Source organism: Vigna umbellata, chromosome 6 (assembly GCF_029865625.1).
Source record: "Vigna umbellata cultivar VRB3 chromosome 6, Vumbellata_1.0, whole genome shotgun sequence".
Taxonomy (NCBI): domain Eukaryota; kingdom Viridiplantae; phylum Streptophyta; class Magnoliopsida; order Fabales; family Fabaceae; genus Vigna; species Vigna umbellata.
In genome coordinates this window covers 15821857-15843871 of record NC_142170.1, presented here as the reverse complement: position 1 = coordinate 15843871, position 22015 = coordinate 15821857, and the positions used below count along the sequence as shown (strand labels likewise).

The 22015-nt window shown below is 35.0% G+C and overlaps 1 protein-coding gene and 1 long non-coding RNA gene across 6 annotated transcripts; one reads left to right on the top strand and one right to left on the bottom strand.

Annotated features, from left to right (window-relative positions):
- Window positions 1-611: 611 nt before the first annotated feature.
- Window positions 612-2104, bottom strand: LOC148196856 (uncharacterized). The gene is made up of 2 exons (XR_015780513.1): window positions 1842-2104; window positions 612-1231 (listed from the first exon to the last, which is right to left on the bottom strand). It is a non-coding gene; the product is annotated as an uncharacterized LOC148196856 (long non-coding RNA).
- A 4599-nt stretch (window positions 2105-6703) lies between these two features.
- Window positions 6704-21410, top strand: LOC124839379 (histone acetyltransferase HAC1-like). Of its 5 annotated transcripts, none has more exons than XM_088092328.1 (17): window positions 6704-6785; window positions 7402-7678; window positions 8643-8757; window positions 8991-9288; window positions 9418-9855; window positions 10616-12372; window positions 13168-13464; window positions 13541-13819; window positions 15510-15638; window positions 15721-15921; window positions 16078-16220; window positions 16336-16648; window positions 16800-16939; window positions 18695-18773; window positions 19641-20033; window positions 20519-20736; window positions 20820-21410. In XM_088092328.1, the coding sequence occupies exons 2-17, from the start codon at window positions 7497-7499 to the stop codon at window positions 20932-20934; spliced, it is 5097 nt and encodes a 1698-aa protein (XP_087948454.1). In that variant the 5' UTR covers window positions 6704-6785; window positions 7402-7496; the 3' UTR covers window positions 20935-21410. The 5 variants fall into 5 exon arrangements, with proteins under 5 accessions (XP_087948454.1, XP_047171127.2, XP_047171125.2 ...); XM_047315171.2 differs by having other exon boundaries at window positions 9367-9855; XM_047315169.2 differs by having other exon boundaries at window positions 6768-6899; window positions 9367-9855.
- The last annotated feature ends 605 nt before the right edge of the window (window positions 21411-22015 follow it).

Genomic DNA, 22015 nt, shown 5'->3' with positions numbered 1-22015 from the left:
CTCCTTCATTTCTCATCCCCCTCTTCTTTGTCTAACATCTCTTGGGGTCGATGCTATGGTTCTGCTCCTTTCTTCCATTTATTCTCCAAAGATAGTTTTTTTTTTCATATATTTGTAACTCTTTATGTTTCTTTTCACATTTTCTGAGTTTCTTTTGTTTTCTTCAAATTTTATCTTTCTCATGATCTAACATTTAACAATTAGTGGAATGAATATCATAGAAGACGAAAGCAATAGCCTCCTCTAAGCTTATAGCAAAAAAAAACTGCAGACTCAATATAATTATCCGTTGTCATGGCATATACAATCAACCTAGTGTAGTTCTAAAACAATTGAGAAAGAGGAAGGATGGATCAAAAGACGCTTGCACCGCAAGTATAAAGACCAAGCGCCAAACTAGATTCATTTCACACTGTCTACGCATCATCATTCATACATCCTCAATGAACATATCCAATCATGTGATTTCTAAAAGGGCAACTAATACCATTCGAACATAATTGTACTAACTCAAACATTACATACATATATTTTAGCAAGCTCATCACGAATGGTGCAATATTAAGAACCAAACAAATATCCTGATCCTGCACTTGATGACACGTGCCGGATGAAAGAAAATACTCATCTCTATCCAATGAGATTATGTGTAACTCTCATACAATGAAAATACTATCTAAGATCATCAAAAACAAAGTGTAGACAATAACAAATGCCGTAAATGTTTAGTCAAAATACTGAGTAAAGGGTTCCACATGTGAGCCTTGTACACTGGACCATCTTTAAACTCAAGTGGAGAGCAAAAAACTGAAGACTAATATTCAAGCAATACATGCACATATTGAAACTGAAATTAAAACTTAGACTGAAGCACCTGTTAAAGAAGCAATGAACACCAAATAGTTTTCGATAACTAGTCGCTTGAAAATATAGAATTAATCAAGAAATACTGACCTTATAATTATGGATTGATTCACTTCGTCTATAAGCAAAGCAATACAAGGTTATAGCTTAAAACGAATGGAAACAACTTAACCATTTGAAACTTCATCCAAATATGAAAAATAAGGAAAAAGTTACCTCGTATCAATGCTTGGATGGTTGTGTCGATAATTGCATAAACATGAGGGCTTTCAATTGCCTTACACTTATAGGCTTCAATATAGTCATTACCATATAGAGGAACTTTGTTAAAAGGATTTACAGCAACCAAAACTGGCCCAGCTTTCGTCTGAATTAAATAGTCATGCACTTAAAGATGTTATGATTTGGAAAATAAATGAAGAGAGAAAATTAGGAGATATAATCTTACATAAATCATATCTTGGTTGTAGCTATATTGTAGGTTGAATAAAACTGTTGGTTCATTTAAATAACTAATTCAAAATCATGAACCTAACACATCCACGCCCCCACTCGGCTAATTCAATGGACCCAAGCTTAATCAACTTCCCTCAAGGTTGAAAAGGTCTTCCACCTTCAATCTTGCCTTTCTTTTTCTTTTTTCTTTTTTACATTACTACAACATTCACACACAAATAGATCTTATCTTGTACACTTTTACTTCAAACATAAATATCTGAGAAAGTATAAAAAAGAAAATCATAAACACATCAACTAACTCGAAATGCCTCACTTAGAAACTAAAATTCAAGATGACGACAACAAAAAATTTCAAACAACAATCGTCGTTTTCTTCAGTTATCCTCGTATTACGTGCCGCGAAACAGAAACAGAGACAAATAACGGTGAAAACAGAAACAGAGTCAAAGAACGGTGAAAACAGAAACACGCACGAAATTACCAACTCGTTCAGATGTTCGTGAAGGAGATCCACCAACCTGAGAGAACTTTGGGAGAAGACTGAGTGAGATGGAGATCTTGCAGAAGGGAGATAATGCCAAAAGAATCGTTGAGCATTAAGCGATTCAGAATTCAGAAAGATTGAGAGAAGAAGAAAAATAAGAGAAATGTGTTCGCGGAAGAGTCTCAGCTTCACAAGATCGCGTTTGGTTTAGTTCATCGCGCGACGAACGTATGGAGAAGAGAAGATGAATTTGAAAGAAACAGCTCTTGGCTTTGCTTTTTCGAACTCCCTCTTTGGCATAATAATCACACAAATTGTTAAAGCTGTTAAAAAAACGAGGGAGTTTTTTTAAAAACTTTTTTTAATTTATTTTATGGTTTAATTCCTAGTCCCAACTACTATTCAATTCCTTTTGCTTCTTACTTTAAATTTTAAATTTAAATTATTTGTTGCACCTACGCATTTTTCCTTGCCAACCGAGTTTGAAAAGAAATTTCGAACCATATATTTTCGCTGGAGTTTCTCAATTGACTAAACTACCCTTTCAGTTAGCAGCTTCGAGGTTAATTATTAGGAAAAAGTATTTTTACTTAGCGGTGTTCTTTTGGATAGATTTGGGGAGATGATTTCGGGGAGATGATTTGAATGGATTTGAATAGATATGAGTGGATTTTAGGATAATTTTTTAGTTGTTTTTTAGTGGATTTGTGGGTAATTGATTGAGAGTGGATTTGGAAGTAAAGTTTGTGAGAATTAGTTTAGGATTTGATTGATGTGATAGATTTTAAAAATTAGTTTAATTGGTAGAAATTAAAGATTACCAAAATGCCCCTAATTATAAAAGTAATATAAAATGTTATATTTAATTGTAAAAATGTTTATAAAGAAAAAAAAAATTATGAATAATTTATAAAATTAATGTTTAAAAATTATAAAAATTAAATAATCAACTTATTTTTAATAAATTAGAAAATATAATATACCTAATTTTATTAAAATGTACATCTTTTTAAATTATAAGATTAAAATAATTATAAAAAAACTAAAAAATATATATTGCGTAATCGGTTACGCGTTTGCCAGCCATCCCTGTGCCAAGCATGGTTGAACGGTGTGCTTGGAAATTTGATAATATTACTGGACAAAGCAGTCTTTTTCGTGTAAATCAGGGCAAATCTTCTCAAATTAGCGTGATGCTGATAATGTCCAAATCTCGCAAATCTTCGCTTTTCCCTCCATCCAAATCGTCGCAAGCGAACATGATTCCTGTACCAAATCCGTCTTTGGTATTTCACGTAAACAGTGAAATACCTTCAAACGAACACAGTGTTAAGTGTTAATTTAGGTATTAAAAAAAGCATGTTAAATTTTTAAACTTGTTATTTGAAATTTTTATACTTTTTAAATAAGTATTTTTTATCTATTTTTTTCTAATAAAATTATATAATTGTTTTCATATTATATTAATACTTCTTGTATTACGAACAACCTTGTCCTCAAAGTGAAAGTTTTGAAATTAATCACGAATAATTCCTTCATCTTCTCATGTAACACTATTGAATAATAAGCCGAGGGTCTTATATCTCATGGAACTGCTTCACCTATAATCCAAGACCTTGTAAGGAAGACAACTTGGTTCGGTTTCTTTGAGTTTTGCTATAAGGTAATGTTCAACGTTATGGGTACTTATGGCATGTTTAAGTTGAGAGACATGGAAGACATGATGAATTTGAACTGTCTTTGGCAGTTGGAGGCAAAAAGCCACAGGACCAACCTGTCTAAGAACCAGAAAAGGACCATAAAATATGGGTAAAAGCTTGGAATGTAATATAGTAGACAAATCTATTGCATTGTCAACCTAGTAGACATATTTGTTGTCAATACACAATTGTATTTTCCCTGTTAATTCCATCTTCAACCCCTCCATCACAGACTTCAACCACATAGCTTGACATGTTGCCTCACATGCTGTTATGTACTCTACTTCACGAAGCTTAAGGTTACAACATGTTCCTTAGTTGAACTCTAATGAATTGATCAATCCTCTTATTCCAGGCTCTAGAGGCTTGTTTTAGCCCATGTAGGGCTTTCTTCAACCTATATATCATTCCCTGTTGTACCTTTACTTCAAACCCAAGAGGTTGTACTATGTAAACTTCTTCTTCTAGCCTTCCATTCATAAAAGTTGCCTTCAAATCCAGTTGATGCAATGACCAACCGAATTGATTTGCTAAAGCCACTAGAAGTATCATTGTTTCCATCCTAGCCACAAGTGCATACACCTCACCATAGTTGATTCTAGCCTTTTGCAGAAACCCCTTTGCAACCAGCCTAGCCTTATATCTAACAACCTCTCCTTGTGGATTTACTTTAGCTTTGTAAATCCATTTCAGATCTATCGGTCTTTTATCTATCGACAGCTTGACTAGTTCCCAAGTTTGTTTTTTCTCAATGGAATCGACTTCATCTTGCATAACTTTCAGCCACTTATCATATGCAGTTGTTTGCTCAAAAGTCACGGGTTTAGCTTCAATAATAAGTGCATAATATATAAGATTTCCTTCTGAAGTAACTGCAATCTCATAGAACATATCATAATCCTTCAAATGTTAAGGTACTTATGATGTTATAAAGGATCTCCTATGATTTCCTCCTTAATGAAAAGCCTTCTCTTCAACTCGATCAGATTCATTTCTTGAAGTCTCGTCCTTCAACTAAAGAATTATACTCTTTCTTTGCATAGACTTCCAATCTCAAACTCTTTTCTCATCAATTATCACATCTCTGCTTATAGTTGCTTGTCCAGATTCTGGATTGTACAACTTATACCCACTAGTTGCATGATAACCAATTAAAATTTGTGGCACTCCCTTGTCATCCAGTTTCCTTCTCAACTGATCTGATACGTGCTTGAAGCAAACCGAGCCAAATACTCTTAAATGCTCCACATTTGGCTTGATGGTACTCCATGCTTCCTTTGGGGTAATATTCTTCAACTTTTTAGTAGGTGTTCTATTCATAATGTAGGTTGCAGTTAACACTGCCTCTCCCCATAAGAATTGTGGCAGCTCCTTGCTTTTCAGCATGCACCTTACCATATTCAATATAGTTTAATTTTTCTTTATGTAGTGCCATTATGCTCTAGTGTGTAAGGAGGAGTCAACTCATGAACTATTCCTCTTCTACCTTTCAACCAAAGGTAAGTCACTCACCATAGAGTGTTGACTTAGCTGACACGAGTCTCTGAAGGTTAGGTGCACAAAACGTAAATGCCATAGCCACTCCACTGTCTTTCCTGCTGTAGTAAAACAATGATGCTTCACAGCCTTCATTATCACACAGAAAGTCCTATTTTGGGACAAACTTGCTTTGATGACCAATATTTCGCTTTGGTAAAAAATGCTACGAGTGTTATTCTCCATCTTCATTACAAATCCATCATGTGAAAGCTGACCTAGACTTGGTAAATTCGTTTTGAGTCCTAGCACAAGTAAGACTTCATCTATCACAACTTCTCTTCCCTTTTCATCTCGAATAAGTACTCTTTCAGACTCCTCTACAACCAAGCTTCTATCATCCGTAAATTTAATTTTGCCATTTAGAACTTCCTTCATCTTGACAAACCAATATCTCCTTCCAGTCACACGGGACGAGCACCCTAAATCAAGGTACCATGATGCCTCTTCTAGCTCATCTTCATTTGTTCTTGCCATCAACATCACTGCCTCTGAATACAAGTTTGGCTTAATACCTATATCTTCTAAAATATTCTCATACTAAGAATCACACATACATTCATATCGAGGATGAGTTCTATTTAGAAAGGAAATCATATTGAAAACCTAAATAGATGTGTGAAGAAGATATGAATGGAGTAAGAGAAGAGAAATTAGGGCACAAATGTGATATTGATGAAGAGAAAAAGAAGGGGTTAGTGGTGAAAAGTTACCTCCGAAAAATTGGAAAGCGAGTATATGCTTTCAAATCACTACCTTATAAAGATGACAACACAACGATGTTGCGAATGCCAATAGGTGATGGCGTCGACAACATGGAGGAGATAGGATCGATGACATGGAGGCAATGACGCGTGTTGACAATGTCAGGCGTTTTCTCATAGGATTATGCGTGAAAATGGCAGGGTGCTTCAAAAATAAAGTGTAAGCTACGAATGAAAGGGAGAAAAAATTGAAGTTAGGAATTTACATGCAAGTAACCAACAATTACAGTAATACCTTACTATGATGTACATCATAAAGTTTGCCTGTTATAATATATGTAACTTTTATTTACGAAAAAATCATTGTTATACTTATTATAACATATTTTTTAAAATACATTATATTATCTCTTAGTTTTATTACAAAATTATCAATGACAAATAAATTTCACTTTTTATAATAAGCCACTCTTTTTCTACCAGGGGTGTTTTCATTAGTTATTACTTCATAATTACTTTTAATAATTATTCCATAATTAATTTTTGGTATACACATTTTACTGTAATTTTATCTTTATTAACATAAATTATTTTATCTTTATATTTTATAATAATCTTTTGATAATATAATTTTTGTAAATTAAATATTTTTTAATTTTAATAATAATTAGAATAATTAATTTTTATTATATTCTGAACAAACATATTTTCAGTAGTATATAATAAATAATTTATTCTGTCTTATAGCATAATTTTCAATTGTTAATAACTTTTAAACAAACATTGAAATTGAAACAATAATTAAAAGTAATATATTAAAAGCGGTAATAGTTAAAAAAAAAACTAAAAATATTATCATTTTCTAATTTTTATATTTTTTGCAGGTTAAATTTTGCAAAGAAAAATTAGCAGGTGAAACCTATTTAAACAAACTTGTTTTCCAAAGTTTGCTTTTGCATACTTCAATTCCTATTTTGATTCGTTCGTAGCAAATTTCGCACGTGCGTTTACTTGGAACGGTGTAACCGACTTTCTAAGGTAAAAGGATCGTTGATCGTAGTCATCTTGGTCATCTGATAATCGTGGCTACTTCCGATTCTATTTAGTAATTTCAAACTTCTGGCGAGTTTGTACCATCGTCCCGGCGTTTAGGTTTGATGTAACCCATCAACTTTAGGGTTTACTTTTTCCTTACCTGTTTTTATTTGGCTTGATTTACTATCTACCTATCTACAGTGGGTTACTCACTGTAACTATTATAGTTAATTAATTTTATTTAATCCAATTTTAATATTTCAATTACCAATCACGAGCAGAGGGGGATTTGCTGTGCGGAATTTTGTCTACGCCTTTTGATAGAATTCAGCATATTTTATGATGATGATGGTATTTATTATATTTAGTCATTTTCTTCCAGATTTTGTAACTTCAGATATCTTTCTTCTATGTAATCTGGGCTTTTGAATTGTTGATTTTTTGATACATTTAAATGGGGTTACCGAGAATACTGGCAACAGTTTTGTTGTATGATTCTGGGATTGTTCCCTGAGTTATGTCAAGTAATCATATTTAGTTTTCTATTCTCCTTCAAGATTTACTTATAAGTCATGGACTTGTTTGGTTCTTACCATGACGACTTGGTTTTGTGTTACAGGCATACAACTGAACTGGTATTTGATGGTGGAATCCTGGCACAGGTTTTAGAAATGATATATTTGGCTGGAAAATCAAATGTGAAGAATAAAGACAATGAAATCACAGGCACAGTTTCCAGAAAAGATATCAGGGCAGGTACCTAATCAATCTGGGTCTCAGTTGCCTGGCCTGATTCAGCTGAATGGAAATGCCCTGCATCAGATGCCAAATTTAGGTGTTTTTCCAAATATGGACGCTGAATTTCTTAGAGCACGATCTCTTACGCTTGAAAGAATGTAAGTTTTATTTTTAATGCATTTGTAAATAGTTTATTTTTGGTACACATTCGTTTGGTGAACTGTGCTGAGTCACATGAACAGTAGTTTTATCTTTAGGGTAGGGTATTAATATGGGTAATGTATATTTTTCTTAGACAAAGCTAATTGACACAATCTAGGCAGACAAGGCATACATTCTATACATAAGTTCATATTTGGAAATAACCTGTTGAAGTTATCTAAAAACAAAACTAGAGAAATATTTTTTGATAGAGCTCAATGACATTGATCAAGGAACCTTATGTAGTAGGATAAGTATAAGACTTTATACTCCTCATTGTAAAACGAATGGAAAGTGAAAGAGTTTGAGAGCTTATTAATGTTGAAGCTTTACGATATGACAATATATTCTGTTTAGTCTTTTTCATAATTTAATTGCTTAACTTTGTATTAGCCAGTTCAGTCTATCAAAGTATTGACTAGAACCCTCGTAGTTTAGGTGCTTTCTAGGAGAACTGGTTTATTGTCTTTCCATCGATGATTATATTAAGTGTCCATGGACCCATCTATCTTTGGTCTACATAGCCTTAAATTGTATAATATACACATGATAATTTTGTTTTACTGTGTGTTTGGGAGCACCTCCAACACAGGCTTGACATGTCAGCCTGAAACTAATATTACTTGCCTCTACTTTTTTTATATGCTTTTATGGTGAAAACTTTTCATTATGTGCACTTCTTAAACCAGACTAGCTCTTAGGTATAGAATAATTCACAAGCATTGTTGAATTTCTTTAGCTTTCGTAATAATTATTTCTTGCGATGTGATCAAAAGCCTTTATGCCTATGCTCAAGTAGGCAGGTCTGATTATGCTTTCACCTAGCAACATAAGTTTCTGGAATAGTTATTTTATGACAATCTTTTATATTTTATGCTAATTTTACTTGACAACAACGGACGTGTTACTTGTTACTTCCAGATGTAATAAATTACTGCTTAAGTACCAGCATCCTGTTACAGAAGCACATAAAAGGAAGGTTAAGGATCTTGCAAAACGTCTCGAGGAGGGCCTGTTAAAAGCTGCTATATCTAAGGTTTTTCCATGCCTCTAGCTAATTGTCTTGTACACTTTTGGTGGGATGTTATTGAATTTACTTTTCCTCCCTTTAAATCCTGGAAATTTCTGATTCTGTCAGTTACAGCATGCGACCTGTACATTATTTCCTTGTTTAATCTTAGGATCTTTGTACTGTTCTCTCATTTTATATTCTGTTCCCAACTATTACACTTTTTTAGTGATGATGATGGTTTTGTATTTGTTTCTCAGGAGGACTACATGAACTTAGACACACTAGACAGTCGCTTATCTAATTTCCTTAGAATGTCATCTATGACTACTAACCACCACCAACATCCTCAGCTTGTTAGCTCTTCTCCAATTGCTACAATGATACCAACACCTGGCATGTCACATATTACAAATTCCACCATGATCACGGCATCTTCTGTGGATACGTCAATGATTGCTGCCAGTGGATCTAACAGCATAGCATCCCCATCTGTCAATAGTGTAAACATGTTACCAGCAGGTGGCATGCTTGGCAGCACCTTAAATAGATCTGATGGTAATTCTGGTTGCCTGTATTCCTTAGTCATTTCACTATGATTTTCTTTTCCTGCATTATTGGGTCTACTTATTGCAGGTTTGTCTAATGGTTACAAGCACTCTGCTACAAGTTTTTCCATTGGTTCAGGAGGAAATATGTCATCCGTAGGGGTGCAAAGAGTTACTAGCCAGATGATTCCAACTCCAGGATTTAGTGTCAGCAATAATCATTCATATACAAATATGGATCCTTCAAGTAACAACAGTTCTTTTTCTGGTGTTGATTCTACATTACTATTGCCGTCACAGTCTCAGCCACAGCGGCACCAGAAGCTGCAAGATAGTGACCACAACAATCATGCATTGCACAACCTTGGCAGTCAAATTGATGGTGGAAGGAGATCTGATTTACTGCAAAACACATTTGCATATCCAAATGGTTCTATCAATAGTGGGCTAGGTTTGATTGGAAACAGCATACAAATTGCAAATGAACTCGGGACTGAAGACTACACTTCAGCATACTCTAATTCCCCTAAGAACTTACAGCAGCTATTTGATCAAAATCAACAGCCAGTAGTGCAGGGTAATATTTCTTATTTTTTTTGTTTGATTTTATGGGGTGTGAAATCAAAGGTCTTTACCTCTTTTCCTGCCCTTCCTAGCAGGGTTATAATCTTTTTTAGCTGTGTTGTTGTTGGCTTTACATGATTTATGATAAAACTGTTATGAACCTTTGTGTAGGATCGAGTGTTGGACATATACCTGAAGTAATCTTTCTTGTAAACTATGTAAAAGCAAGAAGAGGGTCCTCCTAGACTAGCTCATGTTTTTCAGATAATGATTTCACATCAATCATGTTTCAATCAAACCTGCCCTTTACAAGGGTTACAAAGATATCCCAAACATTTATTGTATTGGTCCTTATTGACAAAATTAAATATTTTCCTAATTAATAGAATCAGGACTAGAAATTATTCTAATTGATAAAATAAAATAAAGAGATCCCTAATTAATATGACTGTATCTAGAAATTATCCGAACTTATAAAAGAAGGATCTGAAATTAGGATTTTGATATCCAGTTCTTATTAAGATAGAAAAAGCTGAAAAAACATGATAAAAAGTAAATCAATATTTAAATATAGAGATATGATAATCCTAAGTAGTAGTCCACACAAAAACGTCTTGTTTGCAACCTAATGGGAAAAGGCTTGGTTGTTGTTGTTTGTTGGGTCATATGTCTATGTGCACATCTTTTCCAGTTAGACTTTGAGGGACGGAAAGATATTTTGTTCTCTGTACCAATTTTGGATCTCATGCAAAGGGTAACAATCATATTTTCAGGTGACAAATATGGATTGATTAATGTTGACACTTTTAATTCTGGAAGCTTTTATGCATCTGCAACATCCTCTGGCTCTATGTTGAACACTCAGAACATGAATGCTGTAAAATTGCCCTCAATACCCATTTCCAGCTCACTCATAAGTGGTCATTCGAATTTGCCCAGTATGAATCATACTGCTCATCACAACTCTCAAGCAATAAGTTCATTCAAAAATTTAAAATTCCAGTCTTCCCTGACTCCAAGAAATGACCGTTTAAATACTCAACATCAATATGAGCAAAGAACCCAACAATGTCACCAGTCAGATTGGTATGCTCCACAGCAATTTCAGCTGAATCAGCAAAGTCAGCAACCTCAGCATTTGGTCAACAATGATGCCTTCCCTCAGTCTCAACTCTCTTCCGGTCTAGACAATAACATAAAGTCTGAGCCTGGTGTTGAACCACATAAAGAAATTCTCACTTCTCAGCTTTCTGAGCAGTTCCATACATCTGAAATGCACAACCATTTCCAACAGATTCCTTCTAAAGACTGCTCTAAGGTTGCTCAGCAGCAGGTTTCATTGGATCAACACAACTCATCCTCATCACCACCTCAAATTTCTCAACAAATGTTGCATCCTTATCAATTGGTTTCAGAGTCTCAAAATAATTTTAACTGTCTTTCAGTTGGCTCACAATCTAAATCCATACTTAAAAATCAGTGGCCTCGATCACAAGATGAAAACGATGTTCCTAAGGGTATGTTACATGAACAACATCTTCCCATTGATTTTCATCAAAGAATACCAAGGCAAGATGAAACCCAATGCTGTAATTTACCATTAGATGGATCTATTATTGGCCAAGCTGTTGCCTCTAAAGAGAATGAACACAGAAATCAACAAAAGTGGCTTTTATTTTTGTTTCATGCTCGATGCTGTTCTGCCCCAGAAGGGCAATGCCAAGAACGCCATTGTTCTATTATGCAGAAGTTATGTAATCATGTAGATAGATGCATTATATCTCATTGTCCATATCCTCGTTGTGGTCGTACCAGGAAATTGCTTCATCATTACATAAAATGCAGGAATCCACATTGCCCTGTTTGCATTTTAGTAAGGAAGTACAGACATGCATTTCAACTTAAGTCCCGAGTTCAGTCAGATATTGAACCATGTTTGCCAGTTGCTTTAAATGTATCCAGCGAAACCTTTAATTCAGTGGGCCTTTCATCTAGATTGATCTCCAAGTCTCAACTAGTGGTTGAAATTTCAGAAGACCTACCAGCTCCAAAGCGTATGAAAACTGAGCAATACACCCAGTCCACTAATCCTGAATATGATAGTGCTGCCTCATCTGCTCTTCCAAACTGTGAATTACGAGATTCAAAGGATACTCAATGCCAGTCCTACTCATGTGGGGATATGTCTGTATCAATTAAATCTGAGCTTAAAGAAGTTAAAGCAGAAGTTCTGGCGCATTCAATGCATGAAAATCTCAGCGAGACAAGAATGGAGGAGGATAATGCACATGACAAAAGGCCCACTGCTAAGCCTGTCACATACAATGAGCCTGCTAATATAGCTAGGCTGGAGAATATTAGAACTGAGAAAGAAAGTGGTCAAGATAAGCAAGAAAATGTGACACCATCTGAACCTGGAGCTGCAACCAAGTCTGGTAAGCCAAAAATAAAGGGAGTCTCATTGACAGAACTGTTTACTCCTGAGCAAGTCAGGGAACATATCACTGGCCTCAGGCAATGGGTTGGCCAAGTAAGACTTTTATTCTGGTGCAATCTGTTTTCAATTGAAAAATTACTTTATAGCCATTAATTTAATGATAGCATGATCAATATCTATTATAATTTAAAAATCATGAAATGCAGGAATTTCATTGAGCTTTCCCTGCCTTTGTCTTATATAAACCCCCATCCCTAGTTTACTAGAACTCCCAGCCCAGGATTCTCTGAAAACCTAAAAATGACAAAATGCATCAGATGGAAATCTTGAACTATGCTTATCATTCATATGCAGAACTTGAGTTCCTAATCATCATTTCATCTTGATACTTATGCTATTTGTGATCTACTGAACTTTGTGATTATTCATGCATATAATACGACATGTCTATAATTTGTTTGAGTGTTTGAATCTTTCCCCTCATTTTGTCAAGTTTATGAAGATGTAATTTCCTATGCTTCTTCTGGAGGCTTAATTTGCTTAATGCAATCAGCTTTATTTTCATTTTAGCTTTTCTTCATCTTTGAGGCATGGAGTTTGCATGAAAAAATCCAGAGTGATAACCATTGTATTTTCCTATAGGTGTTTAGGGAATTTATTGAGTTAAATGCTCACAAACTCGTTGAAAAACAAAATCCTATCATCCCAATTATTTAAAAATGGTAGGATGTTAGTTTTGCTAAATGTTACAAATAACCTTTTGAAGGTTTGCCTAATAATTGTATAATGCTTATTTTTGCTTCTTCAGTTGCTTTATCTCATTCTCATTCTTCTTTGATTGTGTGGATATCCTTATTTTTCCTTGATGCATCTATTTTATTGTGCCAGAGCAAATCAAAGGCAGAGAAGAATCAAGCCATGGAGCATTCAATGAGTGAGAACTCCTGTCAGTTGTGTGCAGTAGAGAAATTAACTTTTGAACCACCCCCTATTTATTGCACAACATGTGGTGTTCGGATTAAACGCAATAATATGTATTATACAATGGGTACTGGTGATACACGACACTATTTTTGTATACCATGCTACAATGAGCCTCGTGGAGACACCATTGTTGTTGATGGAACTTCTTTTCCTAAGTCAAGGTTAGAAAAGAAGAAAAATGATGAGGAAACAGAGGAATGGGTTCGTATCACATGTCTTATTTTATTTATCAATTAGCAGTTTAATTTGTTCTATTAACCATCTACTTTATCTGCAGTGGGTTCAATGTGATAAATGTGAAGCATGGCAACATCAAATTTGTGCCTTATTTAATGGTCGAAGAAATGATGGTGGACAAGCTGAATATACATGCCCTAACTGCTATATTCAAGAAGTAGAAAGAGGTGAGCGCAAGCCCTTACCCCAAAATGCTGTTCTTGGAGCCAAGGATTTACCCAGAACAATTCTCAGTGACCAAATAGAGCAACGATTATTTAGGAGACTAAAGCTTGAGAGACAAGAGAGGGCCCGACTTCAAGGGAAAAATTATGATGAGGTGATTTATTTCTTTGTATATTGCATATGTAGAGAATCATTCATGAGCTTCTGTCTAATAATGGCTTGAGATATACGTAAAGTTGACTCTTGGCATCATATATATATATGATTAAATTGGATAGAGCTCTATTGATGTAACCTTTTCCTACAAAGTGTTGAATTTCAACTAAAGTTAGGTTGGGCTTTGTAATTATCCGTGCTTCAAGCCCAATGGACTCCTGTGTCAGTGTCTTGTGCCATTCACTAGCCTTCACCTAATAGCTTTAGCTTTTACAAGAGTTAAAACTTGATAGTTACTGTTGGTAATCTCACATTAACTAAAAATATAACCAAATTATAGCATATAAATGGTTGTAAATTTCACTTTGAAAGTCTGATAAGGAAAATTAAGTTAAGTTAGAATTAAGGTCCACTTTCCAAGAGTTACCATTTCCTTATTTAACATCTATTACTAAAACCAAATTGCATGCTGAATTTTCACCAGGTTGGCTGCAGATTATTTATTACAGTCATAAGAGTAATTCTAGGGTGGACCACTGTATAAGTTGGTCTATGAAGGACCATTATTTGTAACACATGGATTACTCTACAGTGTTATTATGCATCCTCTGCATCAAACCTTTTCTTCTTTACTCCTCTTTTCTGAGAAACTCCTTCACCTGCTTCTAGTGACATCTCTATGCCTCCGAGATGCCCCACTGCATCTGGCACTATGCTTCAGGCACATTTGTGACAACATATCTGCATTCAACACCATAAATTCAAAGACTGACCCCTTTCTTATTTTAGATGATGTGAGTCTTGTTATTGCAACGCCAGATACAAATCCTTTCTTCTGGAGTACTTTCCCCTTCACCAAGTTCCTTATTTGCTGATGTGGGGGCTGTCCATGGCACTTTGTTGTTTCCTTCTCCGTATTTCAGTCTCTGAGCTCTTTGCATTTTGGCCAGTTAAATTGAATAAACTACATTATTGTTTTTTTTATTTATACATGTGATTTTTGTTTTTGTTTAACCTCATTGGATTATCAAATACAAAGAGCTTGTTCAGGACTGAGGCCTCCTCTGCCTTCAGTGTGTTTATACTATGATAACAAGTTGCAACTGCGGTGATGCGGGGGCTGGTACCGCTGTCTGATGGCATTTGGATGTGTTGCAATGTGGGTGGCATGGCTGTTGAGGTTGGAGATGTGGTAGTTGTCAGCATGTTTTTGTGTCTGTAGATGGGATGCCAAAGGAACGGAAGAAAAAGCTTACTGCTGCTGCAGAAATCACCTTCGGAAGCGGCAAATGGTGGCCTGTGAGATTGGGGGAAGGGGACAAGTATTTTGTGTGGAGAATCCGATAATTATTAGATCAATTTTATGGTTAAAATTAATTGTTGACCTAGGACCACTAGTCTAGATAGTCAACCCTAGTCTTACTCATTGTCATAAAATTTCATCTATCACTTTTGTATTATTGTATGCTTTCATCTGAATTTTGTTTGATTGGAGTATTCAGCTTATACTTTGATCATTTAATTTTTTTATACACATTCTTGTCATTCTGTGTTATTGTGTTTTATGTCGATGGCATATTTTTATTTGAGCTTGATGACTCCTAACTGGTTTTCTGCAGAGAGAATTATGTTTTGGTGTGTGTTTATGCTGGATATATATATAAACACTTTTTAATTGATGTTCCCAGGTGCCTGGAGCTGAATCTCTTGTTATAAGGGTTGTGTCCTCTGTTGACAAGAAGTTAGAAGTTAAACAGCGGTTTTTGGAGATTTTTCAGGAAGAAAATTACCCAACAGAATTCCCATATAAATCGAAGGTAAGGGTTCATATTTAGTTATGTTGGTAATCAAGTCGCTATTTATTATGTGAATTTTTATGACATTTGGTTTTCATTTCAGGTAGTTTTGTTGTTTCAGAAGATTGAAGGGGTGGAAGTATGCCTCTTTGGCATGTATGTTCAAGAGTTTGGATCTGAAAGTAAATTTCCAAATCAGCGCCGGGTTTATCTTTCATATCTGGACTCTGTTAAGTATTTTAGGCCTGAGGTTAAAGCAGTGACTGGAGAAGCTCTTCGAACATTTGTTTATCATGAAATTCTGGTAACCTTTATTGCTGATTCCTTGTCCTTGTGTATGATGATCATTTATACAGCTTTGTGGAACCCTTTCTTTGATACATTCAAGTTCTGATTTGTTTTCTTATAATTTCTATGATATAGAAATATTTGAGTAGTTTTAATTCTGATTTTGTTTTAGATTGGATACCTTGAGTATTGCAAGAAACGTGGTTTCACTAGCTGCTACATTTGGGCTTGTCCGCCACTAAAGGGTGAAGATTATATTTTATATTGTCATCCAGAAATTCAGAAAACACCAAAATCTGATAAGCTTAGGGAATGGTAAGTTTGAAAGTTCACAAATGAGAAAGTAAAGTAGCTTCGGTGTTCTATATGTACAAAATGCAAGGTATTCATCTCTAACACTAATAATTTGTTTCATAATATATTTCTACAGGTACCTTGCTATGTTAAGAAAAGCTGCCAAGGAGAATATTGTGGTTGATCTCACCAACTTGTACGACCATTTCTTTGTATCTTCTGGTGAATGTAGGGCGAAGGTTACAGCTGCAAGGCTCCCATATTTTGATGGTGACTATTGGCCTGGGGCAGCCGAGGATTTGATTCATCAGCTTCGTCAAGAGGAAGATGGAAGAAAACAAAATAAGAAAGGAACCACTAAGAAGACTATAACAAAAAGGGCTTTAAAAGCATCTGGTCAGTCAGATCTTTCTGGAAATGCCACAAAGGATCTTCTCCTTATGCACAAAGTAATTTGGCATTTTAATAGTTGAACATATTATTCTTCATTTGTTCTTTTCTGCAAATTAAGTCCATTGCTAATCATGTTTTTGACATTATATGGGGTTAACTTCTGTGGAATTAATAATTTCTTTATTGTAAAATTTTGATCCCCTCCAGCTTGGCGAAACCATTTCCCCAATGAAGGAAGATTTTATCATGGTTCATTTGCAGCATGCATGCAGTCATTGTTGTATTCTGATGGTGTCAGGCAACCGTTGGGTTTGCAGGCAATGCAAGAATTTTCAGATTTGTGACAAGTAAGGATTCTTTGATAAACTTGTTCTGTCATTGAGTATGACAATTTAAATATGCGAAAAATATACTATAATAATTCTTTCTTGTTTTCCTGAGTAGAGAGAAAAATGTTTTTTTTTTCTGATTCCTGAGGCATTGTTTGTAGATTCAATTAATAGTCCAACAATTTGGTATGACTTGGAGCGATGCTAGGCATTATGTGTTCATCATTCAATTGTTGGGTGCATCTACTTGATAATTTATGTTGATGATGTTGTTCTTACAAGTAGTGACCACTATGGTGTCTCACATATATAAAGCAACACTTTTGTCATCATTTTTAGACAAGATCTTGGTAGACTCGGGTACATCTTAGGGATTGAGGTGGAACAATTTAATAGGGCATTAGATATTTTAGAGATGGGCTAATGCATTCCAAACCCATTGACACACTTTTGGATTCCAGATGTTAAACATTTATTGAGTTAGGAAAGCCACTTTTAGATACTAGGAAATATAGGAGACTAGTTGGAAAATTGAACTACCTTATCGTCACTTTTTATGACATATCATTTGTAGTCAATATGGTGAGTCAATTTCTTAACTCTCCATGTTTAGGATTGTTAAAAAGTGGACTTTAAGTCTAACTCAATCCCACAAAATCAGCTTGTAAGGTGAGGTTTGCACCCACTTATATACTATAAATTGGCCTTATCTCTTGTCGATGTGAGACTTCCAACACATCCCCCTCATGCCAAGGTATATACATCTCGAGTGTGAGACTAGACATTAATGGGTGGTCCTAGTGGCCTGATAGCGGGTGAAACAATATGTCCACACAAATCTTTCTAGGATAAGTTTTAACCTGACTCTAATATCATGTTAAGAAGTGGACTTTAAGTCTAAGTCAACCCCACAAAACCGGCTTGTAAGATGAGGTTTGCACCCACTTATATACTATAAATTGGCCTTATCTATAGTCGATGTGGGACTTCCAACAAGGATGTTGGAATGCAGTCATTCACATTCCAAAGTTCGTTGAAGGGGCCCTAGGAAAATGTTTGTTATATGGACACAATAATCATACTGGAATTTTGGTATACTTAGCTGCTTACGGAGTTGCAAGAGATCCACTTTTAGATATTGTGTTTTTATTGGTAACAATATAGTCTCTTGGAAAAGTAAGAAGCAAAGTGTAGTGGCAGGATCTAGTGCAAAAGCAGTGTATAAAGCCATGACTTGTGAACTGATTATGTTCAAGTTGTTGCTTAAAGAAATGTTGAGATTTGGGGAAGTTACACAAATGTCTGTCTTTTGTGATAACAAAGATGCTCTTCATTAAAGAACTGTTGAGATTTGGGGAACTTACACAAAGTTTCCCGTTACTCTGTTTTGTTTATTTTTTATATTAAGTTCTCTACTTGCATCTGGCCCCTTCTATTTATTTGCTACCACTATCTACAGTCAACATATTTTCTTTCACCTTTGTGAAATTGTCATTGTTTTCTAGGAGGATTTTATGATTTGTTTGTCATTGTTTTGGTTCCTTTTCTGGAGAGCATTGGAAAGGCTGGTGACATTGTCTTATTTTCATGCACATCTTAATATTGCATTTAGTATTCATTATTGGCATTATTTTTATGATTTTTCTCCTTGTCTAGGATTATCTGTTAACGAAACCAGTTCCATACTCAACCTAGCAATTTTACTTCACACTGTCTTGCTTTTTCCCTTTATATTCAACGATGTTCAGTATGTGGGTAACATTGTTTTCTTAGGTGTTATGAAGCAGAACTAAAGCGTGAAGAAAGAGAGCGGCATCCTATTAACCAGAGGGAGAAACACATCCTTTATCCTGTGAGTAAGCAGGCATTTTTAATGTTCACATGTTAAGTGATTGATTTTTCACCTGTTTTTTGTAACCTTTACAGTTGTGAAAAGTTGTTACCACTTGGCAGTATGAGTCTTACATACTTCCATAATGTTAAGGATATTGCTGTCATAATGCAACCAATACTGATACATATGGCATGCCTAGTCATATATCCTGGGTGTATAACACATGTGAAAAAATTATTATGAGCCAATACATTTGAGATTCAGATCCAGTGCTTGAGAGGCTTGGGTTATCCCACAATCTCCAATTTAGAAAGAATGATATAGTTCTTCTGTATTACATAATGAGGCCATTGGATCTATAAATACATGAACCTGCTGGTTATTTTAGGAAATATAGAAACCTAATTCTAAGGAAACAAATGCAGGTAATTATCGGATTGAATCTGATTACATAATCCTAGTATTAATAGCAAGATACTATTGTAATGAAGAATAAATTTATAGCTAGGATAAAATAAAAAACTTCCTAAAATGCATAATGTGCATCACGGTTTTGACATACAACAATCCAAATTCCCTTTCAAATTACAAGATCCTATCAACCCTTTTTTCTTATTTCTAGGCAACTTCCCCAAATGACTAACTCTAATAATCAGTCTCGTCACAGATAGTGTTTATATAGATTTTTCTTTTAGTGTATGTTAAGGTTTAGGGTTTCCCATGTCATATTTTAGTACTTCAACTTGGCTTTGAATCACCCTGGTTTCAGCATAACTAAGTCAAAATTATGGAGCTCGAAGTTTGATTTTATATTTTCTTTTGATGGCTTACAATTTAGAAAAGAAATGAATTTGGAATTTTTCGAACCCTGTATGTCCTTTGCAGGTGGAAATTATTGATGTACCTGCCGATACAAAGGACAAAGATGAGATTCTTGAGAGTGAGTTCTTTGACACTAGGCAGGCATTTCTGAGTCTCTGTCAGGGAAATCATTATCAGTATGATACTCTAAGGCGGGCCAAGCATTCCTCTATGATGGTTCTCTATCATCTTCATAATCCAACTGCTCCTGCATTTGTTACTACATGTAACATTTGCCGTCTTGACATAGAAACAGGTCAAGGTTGGCGTTGTGAAGTCTGCCCTGAATATGATGTGTGCAATGCTTGCTATCAAAAGGATGGTGGCACTGATCATCCTCATAAATTGACAAATCATCCATCAATAGCAGATCGTGATGCTCAGAACAAGGAAGCTAGGCAACAACGAGTATTACAGGTTTGAATGAGATTATATTTGGCCCTATCCGTGTCATTTTAATGATCATGTTTATTAGTTGGTTATATGCATTTCAAATAAGGAAATCATGCATCTAGTGAAATTTGAGTGTGAAGAGGAATGTGAGAATTATGAATTTGTCTTGAATTTTGTGCATATGTCGAACATACATCTTGTTGGAATGTTTATTTGGTTACTATCAATGATAACAGCAGCCGCAACAAAGGCCGCATGAACTCTAGTTAGTCATCTTCCGTGGTTAACTTTGTTAAACTTTTTCTGATTATTATCAATGAATTGGCAATTTGTTTTTCGGGGAGGAGAGGGGAGGTTTACAAAATACGTTGTTATTTACACGGGATAATAATTCAATAGTATTTACAAAATACTATTGAATTCTTTATGGTTGTGCACCGATTCACCTCATTGGCGATATTACTCTTCTCTTCATAAGGTCTGATGTAAATGGATTTCATAATTTGCAGTTACGAAGAATGCTTGATCTTCTTGTGCATGCATCTCAATGTCGTTCTGCCCATTGCCAATATCCAAATTGTCGGAAGGTGAAGGGGCTTTTCCGTCATGGGATGCATTGCAAAACACGTGCCTCCGGAGGTTGCGTTCTATGTAAGAAAATGTGGTATTTGCTTCAACTCCATGCTCGTGCCTGCAAAGAATCTGAATGTCATGTACCACGTTGCAGGTTTGTGGGTCAAGCGTTGCAATTTCTGTAGTCACTGTTCATATATTTTGCTTGTATAACATTTTTCTTTTGGGTGAAATCAGAGATTTAAAAGAACACTTGAGGAGGTTGCAGCAACAGTCTGATTCACGGCGAAGAGCAGCTGTAATGGAGATGATGAGGCAGAGAGCTGCAGAAGTTGCAAACAATTCTGGATGAGTATTTTTTATTTTTGGGCATGTACATGTGTTGGAAAATGCTCCTGGCAAATATTAACTGCTGGAAACCGTATTCTGACCAGCTGTGCGAAGATGGTTTGTATGACTAGAAGATATAGCCTCTCGAGATTTGCTTGTCTATATGCATGACCTGATTGATCCCATAAGGGTCATTCAGCTCTGCCCACTAGTAATGCCTTTCTCTAAGCGGGTCCAGCTGGGTATAACTGTGGTGGTGCCTTTGTATGCGAGTCGATTTGATGATTCTTTGATATTGCCAGTTTCTCCTGTCATCTCTAACGATCATTCTGTGGCAAATGTCCTATATTCTTAATTCCTCAAAGTATCTTACGTTGTTTTTTGGCGGGCGGGGGGATTGAAGTCGCATTTTGTCCTCTTTGCAAAGATTGACACTTCCTGTAGTAGTTTTAATTTAAAGATGAAAGAATCAAACAGTAGTTACAGAAATTCGTAGTATATGTTCTCTTCTGAGATTTAGGGTTTGGAAATGGGTTGCATGGCAAGTAATTCTATCAAGTAAGGTGTCTCTAGCATTACACTGCCATTTTTAAATTAAATCGATTTCAAACTTGGTTTATTGTCCGTTGAATACTAAATCATGCATTTGAATCGATGTACGGTAACAGATTATCCTGCTGCAATACCCAGCTTAAATCATCTTGGTTTTTCCCACTTTGATAATATTGTAAAATTTGTAATAATTAATATTGTAAAATTATGTACATTATAGTTAGTTCATGAAAGGAAACGCTTTTAATATGGTTTTTAGTAAAAAAATGAAATCTACTGTAAATGCAAGATTAGACCAATGTGATGAACTAAAAAAGAAAAAAATATAATCTCTTGTACTGTGGTGAATAATTATTTCTATTGACATCTCTTATACTGTGGTGAATAATTATTTCTATTGACATCTCTAGTTTTACGAGACAACCAACTACTACTTAATTAAAAATTAGGTTTAATCAAGTTTTAATGAAGTTTTCATTGTTTTTTTTTAATTTATGAAGTATTTAAAATTTTCAATTGAGTTCTTTTAATAATTTTTGTAATATTTCTAT